Source organism: Hypomesus nipponensis, chromosome 15 (genome assembly GCF_054491055.1).
Source record: "Hypomesus nipponensis isolate SF chromosome 15, ASM5449105v1, whole genome shotgun sequence".
Classification (NCBI taxonomy): domain Eukaryota; kingdom Metazoa; phylum Chordata; class Actinopteri; order Osmeriformes; family Osmeridae; genus Hypomesus; species Hypomesus nipponensis.
The window spans coordinates 14,331,765-14,350,944 of NC_140375.1; the positions used below are offsets into that span (position 1 = coordinate 14,331,765).

Consider the following 19,180-nt stretch of genomic DNA (forward strand, 5'->3'; position numbering starts at 1 on the left):
GGGGGGCATATAGTGCAGACCACATTACTTACCATCTGGACTGCAGTTTCCCCGACCCACTCTCAGAGTCATTAGTCTACACAGAAAGAAGACACCAGCTAGCAGTTGTTATCTCTTCCTTCATTCTGTCAAATGTACTCAATGCAACAACACACACAAAAGGAACAGCAGCACATCCTAATACGGGCACAAGAGCACTTCAAACCTGGTGATGTGGAATAACACGACAGGTGTGATTGAAAAGATTGTGATGAACGACTCTTGTCCAGTCATGTTTCCTACAGTGGTCTCCAGCAGCATGGCTCTCTGTGAACATGGTAGCTACGGCATCCCAGCCTTCCCCAGGAGGAACCTGAAACCCAGAGCCTCACGTCGTCACAGCCCATACCAGCCCTCGGTGGGACTGAAGCAGGCAGTTCAGCTCGAAATGACTGCTGGTTCACTTAAAAAAGAATATCAAAGGATCGATAGAAAATGACTTTTCTATGAAAGTGACTTCTGTTGTAATAACAGTGTTCATGTCTACATTGCAGGTGGAAACTAGAGTGTATTTTTCTGATGTGAGAAAAAACTCCCAAACCACCAGAAGGGGTCACTATGACACCATGCCTGTCCGCCACAATCCCAAACTGCACCTGTCCCCCAGACTGGGGCAGAGGCCGGGGCTGGGGCGGCCTCGCTCCTACAGTAGACAGAGCCCATTGCCAGTGGGCCAGAGGATCTACCTATCTAAGCATGCAGGAGCCCAGGGCAGGAGCTCTGGGAGCTGTTCCACCAACTCTGGGGTTAACAGAAGTTCCAGATCTGGGAGAAACAGGATCACACACACAAAAGCCTCCTCCTTTACCCAGACCAGAGGAGACTCAAGACGCTCGAGCTGTTCAAGTGGCCATCCGTACCTGCGCTATTTTACCAAGGACGGCAAGTGCCGTGACGCCGTTTACAGTTTAAAGGAGAAAAGCAGCTTCAAATGGGATCTTATCAGCACCCTGGTGGACCTCAAGTCTAGGTGGGTCTTCTGTATCTTCAGCCTGTGCTACATTGTCATGTGGACAGCTTTTGCTCTGGTCTACTTCTTGGATGCGTGGTTGCGTGGCAACATAGCGCACACACAGGACCCACAGTGGGTGCCCTGCTTTGACAGGGTTAACAGCTTCCACTCTGCCTTGTCTGTCTCTATGGACAGCTCCATCACCGAGGGCCACGGTCCCCGAGGTGCCACCTCCAACTGCATTGATGGCATCGTTCTCGCGATGACTCAGTCTATTCTTGAGTCGGTCTTGAACGCCCTTATGCTGGGCTGCATTTTAGCCAAGTTGTCAAAGCCCAAAAGAAAACTCCCTTCTCTGCTGTTCAGTCAACACTGTGTGGCCAGGGAGAGGGATGGCAGACTGTGCCTGATGTTTGACGTTAGAACTGTGAAGAAGACACACATGCTGGTCGCAGAGATAAGAGCAAAGCTGATCCGATCTCGCCGCACCAAGGAGGGCGAGTTCATCCCTGTGGAGCAGAGAGAGATGGATCTAGGGCCAAACTCAGCAGGAGCCAGGCTCTTCACCCTGGAGCCTCAGAGCATTGAGCATGTCATTGATGAGGCCAGTCCTCTCAGAAGCCTCTCCTCGCGCCAGGAGACCTTTGAGATTGTGGTCATGGTGGAGGGCTCAGCCAACAACTCAGGTGTGTGCGGGGGCCCTCTAGAACTTACACATTGAAAAATCAGCTCGTGTTTATCTTGCGTTTGAATAAGTAGCTTCGACTTCGAAATAACTCAAGTTATATGCATATACGTAATGTATATATTTACTGTATACATATAGTACTTGAAATAATAAACTAATTATCTTCTCATGCTGATGCATTATTCCATCATGAAAGCAGTGCGCAATAATTTGATGGGTTTATTAGCATATTTCACATGAATATGTATATTTTCCTAGGGGCTGCCTTCCGTGTGAAGACCTCCTACACAAAGGATGAGGTTATTTGGGAACAGCACCAGGAGTTATATAAGACACTGGATGAATCTGTCTGTGGCTCTCATCACAAGACTTGTGATAAAACCTTCAGAGACAGGCAAAGATCTTCCAGTCAGAAGAGGCTGTTGAAAGACACGCGTGAGAGGCCACAGCTGGGCACAGACACTACTTCTGTCAGGAGATCCTACAGCGTGATCCCAGAAGAGAGAACCCAGTGTCCAACGGGTGAGCTGTTTGTCCGCAGCTCAGCTACAAATGACTGTAAAACTAAGCTAATTCAACTTGGGAAGAATGAGTTCTTTATATGACTTGCATTTTAAAATATTATTTCTATGTATTCTTTTTTGTAATGGTATGTAAGTTGTGTAATTGAATGCATTTTAAATAAACTCCCAACCTTAATTTTATATTTCACCAGCAGGGGGAAACATATCTCCATCATAGAAAACGCAAAAAAGAGTCAATTTAATACCATCTGGAGATCAAACCCAGACTCAGTCAATAGTCTGAGTCTCAGCCCACTGTTGTGAATTGTGAGATATTTTTTCGGCATGATTCATTTTGATGCTTTTCACTTTGAAATCATTTACTGTGACAGGTGTCAGATGAGCCAGAGAGATCCAGCTTTTTATTGGGATGCTACCTGGTTACTCTGGATACGGTACAGAATGTTCTCCTTGTCATTGATCCTCTCACCTGGTCTAAACAGCTTAATCCCCTACCAGGAACAGGAGAGATAGAATCATTCAAAGGTAGCCTCTGTACAGGTGAACATAGCCCGGGAAGATTCATTCAAATTGATCATGCCATTGTTAGACCTTGATGTTCAGTATTCTAAAAGGTGAGCAAGAGTCATGGTCCCCAGACACAACATAAAGGTACTTAGATTCGCACAGTTTAAACAGTCTGAAAACCCTGACTTTAATCTCAAATTGTTTTTTCAGTTGTCTGCACTATTTTTTACAATACTGTGTATACAATATTCTTGTTAGCTCTTTGCTATCCATACTGAGACCCTTGGCAAATAATGTTCCCAACTAATTTACCATATACTCTCATCCTTAGCAGTCAGCCTATAATGTAATGAGCAATCTGAAATAAAGTATGATTAACAAATACTGTGAGTGTCTTTCATGAAAAGAAATTCTTATCTGTCGGCAGGCTCAGTGAACACTTTTCATTTTGTTTTTGATTGACCGGCTGAGGGAGGATTCTTGTGGATACTAAATCACTGGGACTGATGTGACATGAGGCTTTTCAACAATTTGTAATAATGACCTTTGCTCAGAGCCTCCAAATGGTCAGCTAATAAAGTTCCATCGGAGAAAGTGGACACTCCGTTGGCACAGGTAAAGGTGTTACCTAGCAACCACGGTCCTATCAGTGCCTGGCTTGAGGAGGTTATCTCTGGAGATGTCCCCCTTTCCCCCCTCCAAAAAAGCCCAGGTTGAGCCAGCCTCTACAGGCCCCATGACCCCCTTAGCAACAACAACAGGTTCATTCTTTGCACCATTGCTGACCTCATTGTCTCTTTGTGAGGGGAAAATCCATCCAGAGTTGCATTCTGTTCAACAGTAAACGTTCCGCCAGCTGGGAGCAGACAGCTTCTACTCTGGCCTTAACACAGGCTCTCCGATGAGATCTGACAAGCATCGTTCTCCTCTGGACTGTACACAAGAAGAAAATGGTAAGACGGCATGCGAATATATGTTACGTTTATACATACTGTGCATATGGAAATGTAGATAACAACACCTTTCTTTTCTCTCACCTTCACACTCAATTCATAAAAAAAAAAGAAGTTGTTTACACTTGTGACTGTAGTTATTTTGGCTCATCCTATGATGCACTGATTCTGACTAAGCTGCAGATCTATGTCATACATTTCCATCCAAAGTAGCATTGTGAGTGTTTCATTTGATTGCAACACCCAACACTGAATAGTTAGAAGAATAACATGTCTGGAAACCAACCCGGTGTTTTTATTTAAACAATGACCTGTTCATATTAAACTTCCCCAGCCACTCGTTCACCGGCTGGTATTACAGGGGTTTTGTTGATTTGATCCTATGTTTTCCTCACCATTTGGCTCTGCATTGCAATTATTAAACTGATAGAATGGTTGCTTGTTCAAAATATAATTGGATATATTTAACTTTTTCTCTTAACAATGTAATTTACATGAGTTACAGACACGTATATTAGTGTTATCATGTTTGGTATCAAGTCTGTAAGTGGCAATGCCTGCACTGTATGTCTTGAAGACATGGAATAACGCTCTGTGACCAATTACTTTGGGGAATGAATGATACATTGTGCTTTGTACACCGGCTCACCTGTGACATCTACATGTGTTTACACACCTGCGATTCCAATTCCAAACACCTGGACTGGACCTTCCCCTGGGTATGGCTGTTTCTGCTCTAATTAAATCGATGATATACATGCAGACGGACATCTACAGAAGACGGGCTGGCAGATGGGTGGTTTAATGTTCATGACAACTGACAGGAAGAACTTATTATCTGAACAGAGGATGAAATGCAGTCATTGTGTTTGTTCCAGAGTCTTGATGGAGACACATTATCTGTGATTGAGAATCCTGCGGCTGTCAGTCATCCTTTCCACCAACAGAAGACAGAAGTGGGAGGGGCTAGAGAGGCCAAGGTCTACCATGCCTGGCTAAAGTGGATTCCTAACACCAACTATGGTAAGCCCCTATGGTTCACTGATGGCCTGGGGATGATTTACCAGTTTCTGTACCTTATTGGAGGGAAATCACTGTTTCAATCAGAGTGGTGCTTTGGTGTCAGCCCACAGACTTCTGAGATTCCTGGCAGCTGTGTGCGTGGTGGGACTCCTTGGAGGCCTGGCTGTAGGAGTCTGGTTTCTGGGTAAGACACTGCCTGTGGCTGAATCAAAGAAATGGAGAAATGACTTAAATAGTTACTAGAGACTCAGGGACTCACTGAAAGCTCAAGATGAAAGACAATACCAAGTTGTCAAGTGCATATTAGAAATCCAGACATTTGCCAGAGATTCTCACTCGTGGGATATTATACTGTATAACTGCATTTATAGGGAATACTAAAAGGATGGTAAATGTGTTTCAGCTTCCGGCCATAAATCATGGAGTCTGCATGGAATCCGACTGAGTGATAATATCTCTGTCATCCTCTAGTGAGACTGCTGTTGAAGCCCACCTCTTCTCAAAGCCAGTCCGGACTGGGGGACACAAAAGACACGGCTTTCTGTAACGTGACTGAGGACATTCCTGTGAGCGACCCTAGGAAAGGTCAGTGATCCCCACCCTCAATATCTTCACCACCTTCACACATGCCTCATTGTGATAGGACGAAGACGCTGTTGCCAGGCAGAACACAGTAACATCTAAATAGTTGTCCTCTTCATGAATTGCACTTGTGGTTAATAATTATCATCTGTAAAGGTTACAGCAGGACAACATAGTTCAATTCAATTATTATTCATGAATACCTGCAACCTCTGTATCCTGGTCGCTCCAGAGACCGTAGCTATTGACTGACAACCAAACATCCCATAATCAGATGTTTATATTGACTACATTAGCATGAATATTACAGCCATGGCTACTTATCATGTCCCTCTCAAACACGAGGTTTGTTTATTACAGTTTATGTATTCCAGTTGGCATCTGGAGGGATTTTCAATCAATTAGGTTCAGTCTTTTACAGGATCAGCCCAGAAAACTCCTTGTTGGAGATCCAGCTGGAGAAACAGGCCACATGGCTGCCTGTGTGCTACGAGAGATGGAACGTGTCCTTGGGGACGTTGGTCTGTCGCCAGCTGGGATACCTGAGGTTGGTCTGACTGTCCTTGGTTTCCAATATCTCTTCCTCCATACCCCTCAGCTGAGCACCCCCATTGACTGACCACAACCTGCCCACCAGCCACAAGCTTAATTGGCCGCAGAAAATGAAGGGTTGTTTTATGTTCTGTTAATGCTTTGTGCATTTCTCTGGCTTCATAGCCCATAGGGTCTTGAATTACTTTTACACCTTGAAAGAGACTGTGTTCTCTTTACAGACTTACCAAGCATAAAGGAGTGAACTTAACTGATATTGGGCCAAACTACACGGATGGCTTCATCCAGATTACTTCGGAACACAAGCACAGTCTGGAAAGCATATGGCAGCTTAGGTAAGGCAGCAGACTAAGGACATACTGCACATAATGATGCAGGGAAAATGAAGGGGGATGGTGAATTAATCACATCTAATTGTCTCATTCATTTTCATTCAGGGCAAGCTGCATCACAGGGAAAGTGATCGCTCTGCAGTGTTTTGGTAAGTCTGGAGCTTTGAAAACTCCCAATAATAACCCGCCTGTCAAAACCTCGTGGACAACTGTCGTTTCCTGTGTTTTTGTAGAGTGTGGGACGCGAGCTAAGCTGCCAAGGATAATTGGCGGAGCTGAAGCCACGCTGGGCAGGTGGCCATGGCAAGTCAGCCTCTACTACAGCAACCGTCACACCTGTGGTGGGTCCATCATCACCCGCCAGTGGGTGGTGACGGCCGCACACTGCGTACACAAGTAAGACCCCCTCACCCCAGTGACCTTGTGACAGGAGGGTCATGTGGCAGTGTTCACAGTTCTGTGACGTTAGAAATGCCTGGACCAAACTAATGTACGATGGAAGAATGATTGCTCTTTACTGATATCCTCTTTCTTCGTCGTGTTCCAGTTATCGGCTTCCTCAGGTGTCTAGCTGGGTGGTCTATGCAGGTATTGTCACACGCAGTTCGGCCAAAATGCCTCAGTACACTGGATACGCCGTGGAGAAGATAATCTACAACAAGAATTACAATCACAGGAGCCATGACAATGACATTGCTCTGATGAAACTGCGGACCCCGTTGAATTTCTCAGGTCAATTCGAGCCTTATGGCTCACTCTGTATGCGGCCTGCAGCCTCGCCGCTCAGCGGAACACTCAGCCATTATGATTACAGTCATCAGTTCCAAATCAGCTTCCAATTTCAGTAAAATCAGCTTTAAACAGGTTTCGTAACATTCAGCATATTGTTCTTTCAACCTCTAGACACCATCCGGCCAGTGTGCCTGCCACAGTATGACCATGATCTCCCTGGAGGAACACAGTGCTGGATCTCTGGATGGGGCTACACACAGCCCGATGATGGTACAACACTTTCCTCCAGTCCTTTTCTGCACACTGACGTGTCAATGAAATTGAATTGAATTAATTGAAAACACATTGATGGGTACAAATGCTAACTTGGCGTCCTCTCGTTTTCAGTTAATATTCCTGACACTCTGAAAGAAGCCCCAGTTCCACTGATCAGTACCAAGAAATGTAACAGCTCATGTATGTACAATGGAGAAATCAGCCCTCGGATGCTCTGCGCTGGATACACGGAGGGAAAGGTGGATGCATGTCAGGTCAGCTCAGAGTGAAGGGCCCAAAAGAGAGAGAGAGATTAGGAGGGCGAAAGTAATGTGTGACACACAGAACCAGAGATATGAAGATGTGCCAGCTAGCTCCATACCAATTAGGCTAGCGGTGAGAAGTAACATGCCGCCCCCTCTGTCTTCTTCTTCCTCCCAGGGGGACAGCGGGGGTCCTCTGGTGTGTCAGGAAGATAGCGTGTGGAGGCTGCTGGGGGTGGTCAGCTGGGGAATGGGGTGTGCTGAGCCCAACCACCCAGGCGTCTACACCAAAGTATCTGAGTTCCTAGGGTGGATCTATGACATGATTGAGGTACAGTGAGCAGAATATGAAAACAAGTTTGAAATATATTTTGACTAGACTATTAAGACTACTTAGGAGTGGATTTAGGACACCAGATGTCAGGTTCTGATAGATTGTTTTGTTGAAAAAAGACTCGTAAGTTGCATTGTATCACTGAAACCTTTCCTTTATGTTTCCTTTCTTTCAGAGTTACTGAGTGAGCAGATGATAGAAATGGAAAAAAAGCTTTAAACCAGGAAGACTCAGAAACATAGCATTTATCCTGTTTCAAACTGTCATGTTACCTGCATATAATGACAATAGTATGCACAAGTATACAGCAATCTTTTTTTACTATACATGTTTGTCACGAAACATTTAAATGGTAATATATTCATACCATATATTTGTCCTGTAATGAAAATAAATCATTATTATCGATTGCCTCTTTATATTTCTTCATTCCCATATTATGAACGGCATGGTCCCGTGCAAGCCCACTTTCTTCCAGTAGGTGGCGATTTTGCGCTCCTCCGCATCTTGTTTCTATAGTAACAGCCTGTTACTAACAGGGAACCTACAACAAAAGTTAGCTAATTTTCTCAGGGATCAGAAGGGTTTTCTGTGGATTGTGGGCTGTTGTTTTTGCAATCATTGAAAAAGGTAGCTAGCGCATATAGAGCTACTGAGGTGTATGAGGTTGTAACTACACTAGCTAGTTAACTACAGTATACATTGCACTGCAGTGAATATGTTGAGAGCATTAGGCTAGTTAGGATAGCTAGAGCTAGCGACAGTACAGTAGTAGTAGCTACTGTAACCTACGTGCTGTATAGTCAGCAAAAAGTCAACTTTGTCTACTTCTCTTGGCTACGGTTACTACTTCATTGAACACCAAAAAAGTTTTTCTTCTTCAGAATGTCATCGCAAGGGTGTTCCAAAGACGTTCTGCAACAGGTCAACCAGTTCTGGTCCTTGTTAGATGACATGTCACAGAATGACCCCGAGAGGTACCAGATGTTCGTTCGGCGCCAGATGAAGGATGGCGCAGATTTCTACTCTCCACCCGAACCTGATTCCTGCCTGCGCACTGAAATACTGGTAGGCTGTCTGGAAAGACGCTCATGAAATCTACTAGACATGGCTATATCTAGTATCGATATCTGTCGTCAACTTTGACTTTTAACTTAGAATACCAGTTTCTTGTACAATTGGTGGTCTGGGGTCAGTATAGTGTCTTGTCCGATGTCTGTTTCTATTTGGGCATTGATTGGGTGAGTTCTTAGATCCTAATGTGGATGTGTGAAGGCTTAACAGACTTATATTGTTTTCATAATATCAGGAGCCGAAGAGAGGTTTGTTGTATGTAAACGTGTGTGGGTGGAGACGCGTCCCTGCTGCCCCTCTGGAAGACCACAGCAAGCCGGTGCCCGTGTGCGGAGGATGCCTGGAGATACACTCTGACGATGGAGGTACAGATAGTACCTCAGAGTCGCTGTTGTGTTGTTGTTGTGTTGTCGCTCTCAAATTAGGCCTAATCAAACTCAATTAAAACCAGGTGCAGAGGCAAAATCGGTTGGGCCAGTTCATTACTGTTAAGAACCCTTCAGAACTACCATTTTTATTACCATAAGAAGGGTTGCCCATGGGCTTCCACTTAACGGAAGGGCTCGAATTGGACGGCATCTCACACACTGCTGCTGTGTTGTTTTTCTCTGGCTGTAGAGGAGTACAGCGTTGTGGACGTGGCGTTCAGCCCCGTGGTGCTCCAGGCCACTCAGAAGGACAGGAGAGAGAAGGACCAGATCCACCTGCTGGCCCTGAGCTTCACCCAGCAGCAGCATGGCTTGCGTCTGGCCCAGCACCACACCGTGGCTAGCAGCAGGCTGAAGGGCAAGCTGGAGGACATGCGCCGGCGCCTGGCCTCGCCACAGCAGTGCTCCTCACCCACCGCCCCCTCACAGACACACGCTAGTAGGGAGAAGGCAGCTCTCGGAATCAACTGGTTTTCTTTTTTGTTGTCGCTGTTTGTTACCAGTCTGTCTAGCTTTTGTGTCCATTTTGGTTTGCTATTATGGTAGTATCCATCAGTTGTTTTTTTGGAGAGAAACTGTCTCACTGTTCCCCTCCTCTGTCACAGCATTGAAGAGCCCCGCCTCCCTCCTTCAGCAGATCTCCTCTTTGCGTGTTGGCGAGGGTGAGGCAAACCCGTCAGTCCAGCTCACCTCAGAGCCTGCAGACCACAAGCAGAAGAAGAACTTCATCCAGGTGATCTCCAGCTCTGAGGCAGCCCAGCCTCAGGAGCCCAAGTACCACCTCAGCGTGACTTCTGACCCCCAGGGCATCTCTCGAAGGGTGGAGCTCAGCGTGGAGCTTCCCCGGGTTCACTCCATGGCAGAGTGCCAGCTTAACATCTCCCAGGTCTGTCGGCCCCCAAAACACACGTACCTAGGACACGTCAATTAAATATTGGAGCTCTTTTAGTGTAAATAGCTTGGTCTAATCCAGTGATTCTCAACCCTGTCCTCAGGGAATCCCTGTCCTGCATGTTTTTGATCAGAGGTCTTCAACCCTGGTCTTCAGGGACCCTCTGCCCTACATGTTTTAGATGTTTTCCTGCTTCAACACACCTGATTCAAATGAATGGTCGTTAACAGGCTTCTGCATAACTAAATAACGACCCATTTATTTGAATCAGGTGTGTTGGAGCAGGGAAACATCCAAAAACATGCAGGACAGGGGTTCCCTGAGGACAGGGTTAAGAACCACTGGTCTAATCTATCATGTTTCAGTCCCTTTCACTCTCTATGGAGTATAAGGTCTTAACGGCTGTGTCTAATAGTGCGTTGCACTGTGGTTATTGTCCTGTAGGATGACGTTGTTTTGGAGGTGGAGGATGTGTATCATCTACACCTGGAGCTCCCTGAGGCCGTGAACGAGGACAGTGCCTCCGCCACGTTCAACAAGAAGACGAGGAGACTGACTCTGAAAGCGACTGTGCTCTGAATACATTACGCCCTCCATATACAAACATTTAATCAGCCACTGTCTGCCCGGCCATCACCCTCCCAGACAGGCCTCACCAGGTGGGGAGCTATCCCTGCTGTGACTGGGAAAATAGAATTGTGGAGCTGGCACAGACGTGTAACACAGTTACTCTAGATCCCTCACAGGAAATTGACCAAAAGGAATGGAGTTCCCGTTAGGAGTCCTACGCGGCTCAAAACACTCAGTCACGCATCCTCCCAAGCTGCGCCTTTTGAACTTTGATTGACGGGACATTACCATATCTATGACAGTCAGGTTTTCTCTGTGTTTTGGCACTGTAGTCAGTTTATTGCATGCATGGGGATAAACTGATACCAAGTCGGTAGTCATGCAGTACTTCATGTTTATTAAAACATCAAAATTGTCTCTGAACAACTCCATTTATGTTTGGCAGTCTACAACTCGTGTGTAAAACGTTTCATAATCCATAGGAAAGAGCCATTTTGGAAAGTATGGTTGGATTTCAAAACTGTCATGAATAGATTGGTCCCAATGTATGAATGAAGTGCTTGACACCTTAGATGAGCTGCTGAATACTGAGAGGGTTTTATGGCATTGTGGTCCAGTGGTCATCGTTGAGCTTGTCTCCAGGGGCTCTCTACCGTCTCTCTCCATGGTCCTCCTCCACCCAGGCTACTATCTTCCCCTCCCAGCCCGGCACCGCGGCCCCATCCTGGAACACCTGACACACAACCCCCCCAGCAAAAGCACCAAACTAGTCAGTTGGAGACTTCAAAATTAAATTCACCAACACCCTGATAGACACTGAATACCAACGAGCTCAGCAGTGAATCCTGATTCTACCATCCTTGGCTGAAATCGTTCCATTACAGACCATTACACTTTCTAAGAGTTTATTCTACTTTGGTTATTCAGTCCTTTCCAATTTATATGACTCCCATCACTTCACAAGTCAAGAATTTGCTGTGCGGCTTTCAAAGCCTACCTCCTCTTTCACAGTTCCAAACTCTGGGTCAAGGGCTTTGAAGTGGTATCTGAAGCTGCCCTGGCGGTCCACCGCTGCCTTGAAGTCCCCCAGTGTCACTTCTCCTAGCCTGTCGGCACCGCACAGTCTTTCAGATGGTGATATCCACACACATGCACATTCTCAACAATATAAATCCATTCCTTTACTCTAACCTGTGTGGATAGAAAACAGGCCCACTGCAAAGACACAGTTCACACCCACCGATCAACGCAGGTAATTAACAACATCCATTTAACCTATCAGTAGACAGCATGCAGACACAAGTCTAAATGCATATGGATGTACATGTGGATTTAGAAAGGGCATCTGGGGTCCTACCTTTTGGGAATGTTGACCAGGAAAGGTGTGAGAGAGCGGTCAGTGAAGTAGAGCACTTTAGTAGACACTGAGGAGTCCAGCCCAGGGCTACTGTGAGAGTGAGCTATTTCTGGACACAGAGAGACAAATCCCAAACAGGCTCCACATCAAAGCCAACCATGCCCCCTCATAAATGTCCATGTTAATGAGATACACTATTAAATTATTCATCTTAATAAGACAATTAGCTGTAGTGAAAGAATGGCAAAATTAAGATTACTAGCGAGCAGTCTGCTTCTTACTGGAGCTGGGCGGCCAGGAATCTCTGTCTGTGTGGTTGGCCCGCCGTCCTGGGGATTTGAACTTGCCCTGTAGGAGAACAAATACTGAAGACTGAGCAGGCTTGAATGAAAACCAAGTCATTCACAGTAGGCAAAAAACAACACATTTACAAAACCTTATATCACATTTTCATTGTAGGATTATCATGTGATAGTTGAGGTGTGTGTGTACGTTTGGTACCTCTCGGTCCTGTCTGCGCTGTGGGTCCAGGGTGTGTAGACGGTCCATGAGACTTGCCACGCCCTGCTCCAGTGTATCCAGGGTGTGATGCTGAGGGTCATGGCCGGAGAAGCTGTCCCTCAAACTGCGCAGGGCCTCCCTCACTAGCTGTAGCTCATCACCCTGGTAACATACATACACACACACAGGACACATACACACACACACACTGCATGGATAGCTGATGCTGGCAGTTGTTGATCATATTACGGACATGGGCTCCATTAAGTCTCCATGAAGTCTAATAGACAGGCACAGTGTGGCCATAGCCATACACATTTACTTCAGCAGACATCTCAAGTTTCCTTTCACTTGTTGACATGGACAACAAGTCTGAATAACCCTTTATTTTAGATTTCACTTCAATTCAACAGGGCTGTGATTACCATAAGTACAGCACTCAATCTTCCTGTTTGTCTCCTGGGCTTACCTCTCCATGCTGAAAGGTTGAGGGAGGAGAAGGCCCTACTGAGTGACTGTATCCATGGTTCTCACTCCTGGAGGACTGCAACACCACAAGAACAAATACCATCTCAGCTTGCATACATACAGTTATTTCCATGCTAAAACAACACCATTAGCATATATATTGAAATGTAGGTGTATGTATTTATTGTGCCATGGTGGCAGTATCTGCTTCTTACCCTTCTGTGGCTATTTTCATTCGTGTTGTGCTGAGCCTCCTCCTGCTTATGGTGCTGTAGTAATCGCTCCTTCTTCCCAATCTGCTGCTGATTAAATAGACAAATCACGATAAGGACTGTGGTGAAGAACGTTGCATGTCTGAATGAGCCTGAAAATAATGAACTTGTATATACGGTATGTATGAATGAGCCTGAACATAACTTCCTGTGGTTTACCTCATATTCACTGAGTAGCCTGTTTCGATCACTCAGCTTCCGTTTCAACTCTTCCTGCAAATATTGACACACATGTATATCTAATGTGCGATGGGAAATAGCTGCATGTAATCTTTCAAAGGTCACAACGCAAACATTTACCTTGTATGTAGGAAGTCGACATTAACAGTAACAGTCTAACCTTTTATTGAAGCCATCTAGTATACAGTAACAGTCTACAGTAATAATCTATAGTAACAGTCTACAGTAACAGTCTAACAGTCAACAACAACAGTCTGCAGTGAAGGTCTCCTCCAGTCTACAGTAACAGTCCACAGTGACAGCTGTAACTCACGTTCTCTCCCTCCAGTTGTTCTCGGGCCATGCTGCACCTCAGTAGCTCCTGTTTCAGCTGCAGAACAGAGTCCTCCTGCACTGCCATCCGCTGCTGCATAGCATCCTGATGAAGGGGGGGACACATCGAACACACCTAGGCTGACTGGACGCCCAGCACACACCGAGCACCACCGCTGTTGCTTCGCACTCAAGCAGACACATTCTGTCCTGTACTGTACTCCTTCACAGCAGCGAGAAGCTTTGAACGCTTTGAAAAGAGCCTGTTCTCTAGGGAGGACTCACTCAAAGAAAGGCCCCCCGATGAAAGCTGGAAGAGCTTGTCTTTTTTGTTCAGAGCTGACTAGAACTCAATAGCTGCTGAAATCCTTAGAAATCACAAAGATAGGCGGCTCGTTTGTCAGGGCTTACTTTAATGGCCTGGAGGTGGCGCGCTTCCTGCTTGTGCCTCAGAAGCTCCCTCTGGAGACAGACAGACAGACAGACAGACAGACAGACAGGCAGACAGACAGACAGACAGACAGACAGACAGACAGACAGACAGACAGGCAGGCAGGCAGGCAGGCAGGCAGGCAGGCAGGCAGGCAGGCAGGCAGACAGACAAAGATGATCCAGTTAGTGTACTCTACAGTAGATTTCCATCAGACTCATACTATCTGGCAGCTCATCCACATACAATGCAATTATTGAACATCTTGACTGTACCTTGAGATCAAGGGCCTCCTCCATGCTTTGGTCCAGACGACTGCGTATTAAAACCTTCGACAAGAGGGGATATGAGCAGCATAATGAGAGAAAAGAGAGATGTCAGGGCTTATAAGGAGGCAGTGAGCCAGCACGACAGCAGGCTAAGCAGATAAGATAGATTCATTTATGCTCTTCTGATTGTGTCCCTGGCAGTAATGACAGTGAAAACGTTAAGGCTTGACAAGGTCTGACACCGATGAATCACAGAGAGTAGCAAACAAGATGTTGCGATGTAGGGTGAATGGAGAGAGGCCGGGTAGGTGTACCAGCTGCTGTTCCGTGTTAGTCCGGCTGTCTCCAAAGCTCACGGTGCCTTCCTGGTCTTCCTCAGGGAGAGAGCCGTGCAGCAGCAAAGTCTGGAGACACACAAGCGCATACAGACACGCACACACACACATAGATCAGACCCCTGACGATAAAATACATTTCATACCAAGCAAAGATGAGAGAGATCCCTGATAAGTACAACACACTGCCAGCCCTTTAAACATACTCACAGAGACAAACAGAAAGACAGAGCAAATCAATTAGGAAACCCTATTGAAAAGATACAGCCACACCCTTACCTAAACGTTCATCAAAGGCTGCAAACATGAAGTGGACATTAGACTCTAAGCTGTTGTGGACCATATGTGTTCATTATCAATTGTTGAAGAGTGGGGCATGGGGCTTCCTGGAACTAACTCCTGTACAGAATCCCTTCACTACCGTGGGATCCCTACCACATAATCTCTGAGCCATATGTACACAATAGTATGGATACCAAATGGTCACAATCAACACCATCCAATGTAGTGGATCAAAAAACCTGATCATTTAAAACGACATCAAAAATAGGCTGATAATTCCAGAGCTGTCTGCCAAATCTAGCTTTGCCTGTAATAGATTAAAGAACTCATTGATACTGGTAGGCTATTAGCTCCTTAATACCAAGATTAATCACAATCGCATTGTATTCTTGGTTTAGCTGTAATCTGCGAACAACTGACTCTACCACTGACTGTTACATTGAATGCAGTTGCTCACAAGGTTGTGCATTCTTATTCTCTGTATATTATACCACATACAGTATAAAGTCTTAATATTCATATGGTAACACTTTAGATGAGCTCACCAAATTAATAATTTATTAACCAATTTGTTACTTATTTGTTAATGGTTTGTTCACCATTAGTTTGTTGTTCATACAAAATGTATCATTAGTAAAGCATTAGTAAAGCTAAACCCTAACCAAAACTTAAACCCTAAACCTAAACCCTAGCCCTAAACCCAAACCCTAACCCAAACTGTGTGAACAAATGCTTTAATAATGATACAATTTGTATAAACAATAAATAACTAATGGTGAACAAACCGTTAACTAATAGGTAACAAATTGGTTAATAAATTATGAATTTGGTGAGCTCATCTAAAGTGTTGCCATACATATTGGTGTGTTTGTGTAGCAGTACCTGCAGGCGGAACACCATCCTCCTGGCTTCCTGCATCTCCTTCTCCAACTGTTCCTGGTGGGCATCTAGCTGCTCCTCCCAGGATCTCTCTTCCTCGCTCCCATCATGCCCTGGGGCTGGGCACAGGCCACAGAGTGACACCTCCCCTGGAGAGCCACAACACACAGACACTGGGCACGACGGCAGATGGCAGAGATGCAGTACACGAAAATGGGGGGGGGAAAAACCCTCTATCTACAACAGAATAGATGTGCCGCTAACCAACCGGTATCAGGTTTCCTCTCTGTCAACTCCGATTTGTTGTCTCCAGGCTCCTTGTGGTCTTCAGGCTGAGTGTTGATAAATGCTTCTTTAGGGGTGTCTGAGGAATGAGCGATGATATACTCTTCTTTAGGGGAGTGTGCAGGGCTGGCAGAGCTGAGGCTGGAACAGAAGGTGGGTAATCACAGACACAACTAAGTCTGCTGCTCTGGTAACAGATGAATGGACAAAGTCAAATGTACATGAATGGTTCTTCTGTAAAAATTCTTCATCTGTTCTGTATGCAGTGTAAGACACACCAACCCCATCTGGACTAAATAATATTTGGATTTTAAGGCCAATGGCAACGGCAATATCATTCATTCTGATTGACAACATAAGCAAAAAAGATATTCTGGAAAATACTTAGAGATCTAGTAACAAGTAAAATACACTATGAAGAAAGAGGCAGGAAATTATCCAACATTCTATTCGATTTTTCAATCAAGACATTCTCAAGATATTTTGTCTCTCTTGAGATGTATTATTTAAGAACAGACTGTTTTTATAGTCTGTGAATGGTCTTTTCTCCTGCAGATTCAGCTGAGTCTGTGTATTCCGACATTTGTGTGTGTGGAGTGCCTTCCCAGCACTTGCATGTGTCTGTGGAAATCAGAGCCAGCCATATGTGACCTGTGACCTACAGCGTTAGACATGGTTCTCTAAGGGGGAATTCCTCTCTCTCCTTTGTATCGTTGTAAAAACAGCCATGCTTCTGTGTTGTTAAATAATATGCCAGGACAAAGCCATACAACCCTGCACTAGTCTAACTCGGTCCCTAAGGCGTCCAAAATGAATGGGAGGAGTCTTCTTTGCTGAAGAACGTCTCCTGGAGAAAAGCAAGGCAGATGGCTAGTTGGCTGTATTTGTTTTGATAAATAATGTTGACTTAAGTAAAGAGATTGACGTCGTAGCCCAGATTAATGACTTATTTACTGTTGGGGACACATGTGTTCATAGTATTACATAACCGAATAGAAGACAGGAGGAAACTCAATACCTGTCCTGGCATAGTTTGTTCCTTTGTGTCAGTAATACCTTGCTGTTTGGTTATTATAGGAGAGAAGCCCTGGGTGCTGTCTTAACTTGATCCCTTCTTTACAATTACTGTGAACCAGGGAAATGGAATACCACTGTGACTCTGTCTTGTCTTTCTTTGTCTCAAGAGGAAAATATCAACCAACTGGAAAACATGTGTGAGGAAGGAAGGTACCTTTTAGACATGCTTGAGTTGATAATGGGAAAGGTAAAATATAGTTTTATAACCTGTCTAATTGTCTATCTCATCTACTGTGATTATAAAACAAACACTGATTCAATGTAATTTTGTCATCACAACTTCAGGCAGTCACAGTATGTCATAAGAACGCCCTTCTGCTAATTTATTCCCAGGGTGTCCTTATTTAAACAGTTCTGACATGTAAATTGCTTTTGCTTTTGCTCAGGCTTTCTGCAGCATGCTGGTATTTTTTGATCACATAAACAACATATGAGAGTAGGGGGATAAACCACAGTGGAGACGAGCACAAGATTACTAGATTAGCAGGAGATAAACTTCATTCCAACACATTTCATGTGCAAAGTGCATGTTTTATGCAGTAAAATAACGACTTGACTATTACACTGGAACTGAATGGAGTCATTATTTAGAAAGACCCTTGATATGGATAGTTGGATTTGTTGCTACATTTGTACACTATAATAACATTATTTTGAATGGTTTTGAATAAAGTGCACGCAGTTTTGGCAGAAGGGGGACATTGTTCTGAACCATAACACTATACGTAGCCTAATGCATGTTGACACTTACATGTCACGTGATTATACAATTGCATCTTTATCACGGTGATCCATGTCAATATGCAGCGCTATCTGATCAGCAAAGTATCACGACATTGCTAAATACCGTAGTTCATCGTTGCTAGGCGATTGCAAGCATCCTGCTCACGTAGCTAGCTAGCCACAGAGATGCTAGGATGCCCCTCTATCTAAACGCCAGGGACACACCCACACCGACAGAGCATTCACAGACAAAATACATTGCTCTGATGACTATTAACCACTCTCACATTAGGCCACTGACATTTGTAGCTCTAAGCATTGGTAAAAATCCAGACAAAGTCAACATGGCTAATTCATAGATTTTTTTTTAACACAACCTTGGTCTAATAATATAGTATCTACATGAGTTGTCTGAGTAGCCTATTGGAGGCTATTGCAGATATAACATAACTGGCATCATCATACATGCTCTGGGATACATTATTGACCACCACATTTCTAAGACAGATGGACACAGCAATGTTTACCAAATGATTGAGTGTGTGTTGTAAATTCATGTCTTACCATTTCATCTGTTTGGCTCCCATGCTGTTGGCTGCACTTTTAACCTCCCACACAGCCGGTGCCCTGCATCTGGGTGATGCCCTGCTTCTCCGTCAGACACATATCACCAAGCTGCCCTAGCAACACAGGGTGCAGCAGCACTGCCAACACTCCCCAGCACAGTCTCCACGTTGCACTCTGTGTTCAATCAGAGGCAGCGTGTTCAAATCCCCTCAACCAGCATTTCCCTACAGAAAATATCTCAAATCCTCATCCACAGACCTGGACTCCTCTTCCTAAATCACTCCATGGAGCAGCCCAATGGAAATCCAGACTGAATCCCAGTCGATGGCAGGAGACAGAGGATTGGTGTTCAGTCTCTGACCAGCGGCTGAATACTGCCTGGTTTTTCACAGTACACTCCCCCTGTGGCTGAGCTCACCAGCTCCCATTCACGAACACAATGTTTTTGTTCCTTCTGGAGGAGAACTGATGCAGATACCATGCATATCTTTTCTCTCCCTCCCAGTCTTGTGTTCTCTGTTTCTCCCCCTCTTTTCCCCCCTC

The 19,180-nt window shown here is 45.0% G+C and overlaps 4 protein-coding genes across 7 annotated transcripts; 3 read left to right on the forward strand and 1 right to left on the reverse strand.

The window, feature by feature from the left end:
- The first annotated feature begins 120 nt into the window (after window positions 1–120).
- On the forward strand, window positions 121–3,067 carry LOC146257670 (G protein-activated inward rectifier potassium channel 3-like). The gene is made up of 2 exons (XM_084674848.1): window positions 121–1,677; window positions 1,938–3,067. The coding sequence occupies exons 1-2, from the start codon at window positions 486–488 to the stop codon at window positions 2,282–2,284; spliced, it is 1,539 nt and encodes a 512-aa protein (XP_084530974.1). The 5' UTR covers window positions 121–485; the 3' UTR covers window positions 2,285–3,067.
- Window positions 3,068–4,325: 1,258 nt separating this feature from the next.
- Window positions 4,326–7,742, forward strand: tmprss5 (transmembrane serine protease 5). The gene is made up of 12 exons (XM_084674777.1): window positions 4,326–4,382; window positions 4,542–4,686; window positions 4,790–4,870; window positions 5,158–5,271; window positions 5,680–5,815; window positions 6,042–6,155; window positions 6,258–6,301; window positions 6,386–6,548; window positions 6,700–6,884; window positions 7,056–7,154; window positions 7,272–7,414; window positions 7,581–7,742. Exons 1-12 carry the CDS (start codon window positions 4,326–4,328, stop codon window positions 7,740–7,742), a joined length of 1,443 nt encoding a protein of 480 aa, XP_084530903.1.
- A 478-nt stretch (window positions 7,743–8,220) lies between these two features.
- Window positions 8,221–11,100, forward strand: pih1d2 (PIH1 domain containing 2). 2 transcript variants are annotated; one of them, XM_084674487.1, is made up of 6 exons: window positions 8,221–8,366; window positions 8,621–8,804; window positions 9,046–9,175; window positions 9,429–9,677; window positions 9,844–10,124; window positions 10,575–11,098. In XM_084674487.1, exons 2-6 carry the CDS (start codon window positions 8,622–8,624, stop codon window positions 10,707–10,709), a joined length of 978 nt encoding a protein of 325 aa, XP_084530613.1. In that variant the 5' UTR covers window positions 8,221–8,366; window position 8,621; the 3' UTR covers window positions 10,710–11,098. The 2 variants fall into 2 exon arrangements, with proteins under 2 accessions (XP_084530613.1, XP_084530614.1); XM_084674488.1 differs by having other exon boundaries at window positions 8,242–8,366; window positions 8,607–8,804; window positions 10,575–11,100.
- dixdc1a (DIX domain containing 1a) lies at window positions 11,078–19,170 on the reverse strand. Of its 3 annotated transcripts, XM_084674485.1 has the most exons (16): window positions 18,896–19,168; window positions 18,635–18,811; window positions 16,254–16,411; window positions 15,989–16,134; window positions 14,804–14,893; window positions 14,496–14,549; window positions 14,202–14,252; window positions 13,792–13,896; window positions 13,458–13,511; window positions 13,242–13,328; window positions 13,028–13,102; window positions 12,559–12,720; window positions 12,339–12,405; window positions 12,058–12,166; window positions 11,698–11,806; window positions 11,078–11,433 (listed from the first exon to the last, which is right to left on the reverse strand). In XM_084674485.1, the coding sequence occupies exons 2-16, from the start codon at window positions 18,655–18,657 to the stop codon at window positions 11,350–11,352; spliced, it is 1,374 nt and encodes a 457-aa protein (XP_084530611.1). In that variant the 5' UTR covers window positions 18,658–18,811; window positions 18,896–19,168; the 3' UTR covers window positions 11,078–11,349. The 3 variants fall into 3 exon arrangements, with proteins under 3 accessions (XP_084530611.1, XP_084530612.1, XP_084530610.1); XM_084674486.1 differs by having other exon boundaries at window positions 13,242–13,325; window positions 18,635–19,170; XM_084674484.1 differs by having other exon boundaries at window positions 18,635–19,168.
- Between the last annotated feature and the right edge of the window lie 10 nt (window positions 19,171–19,180).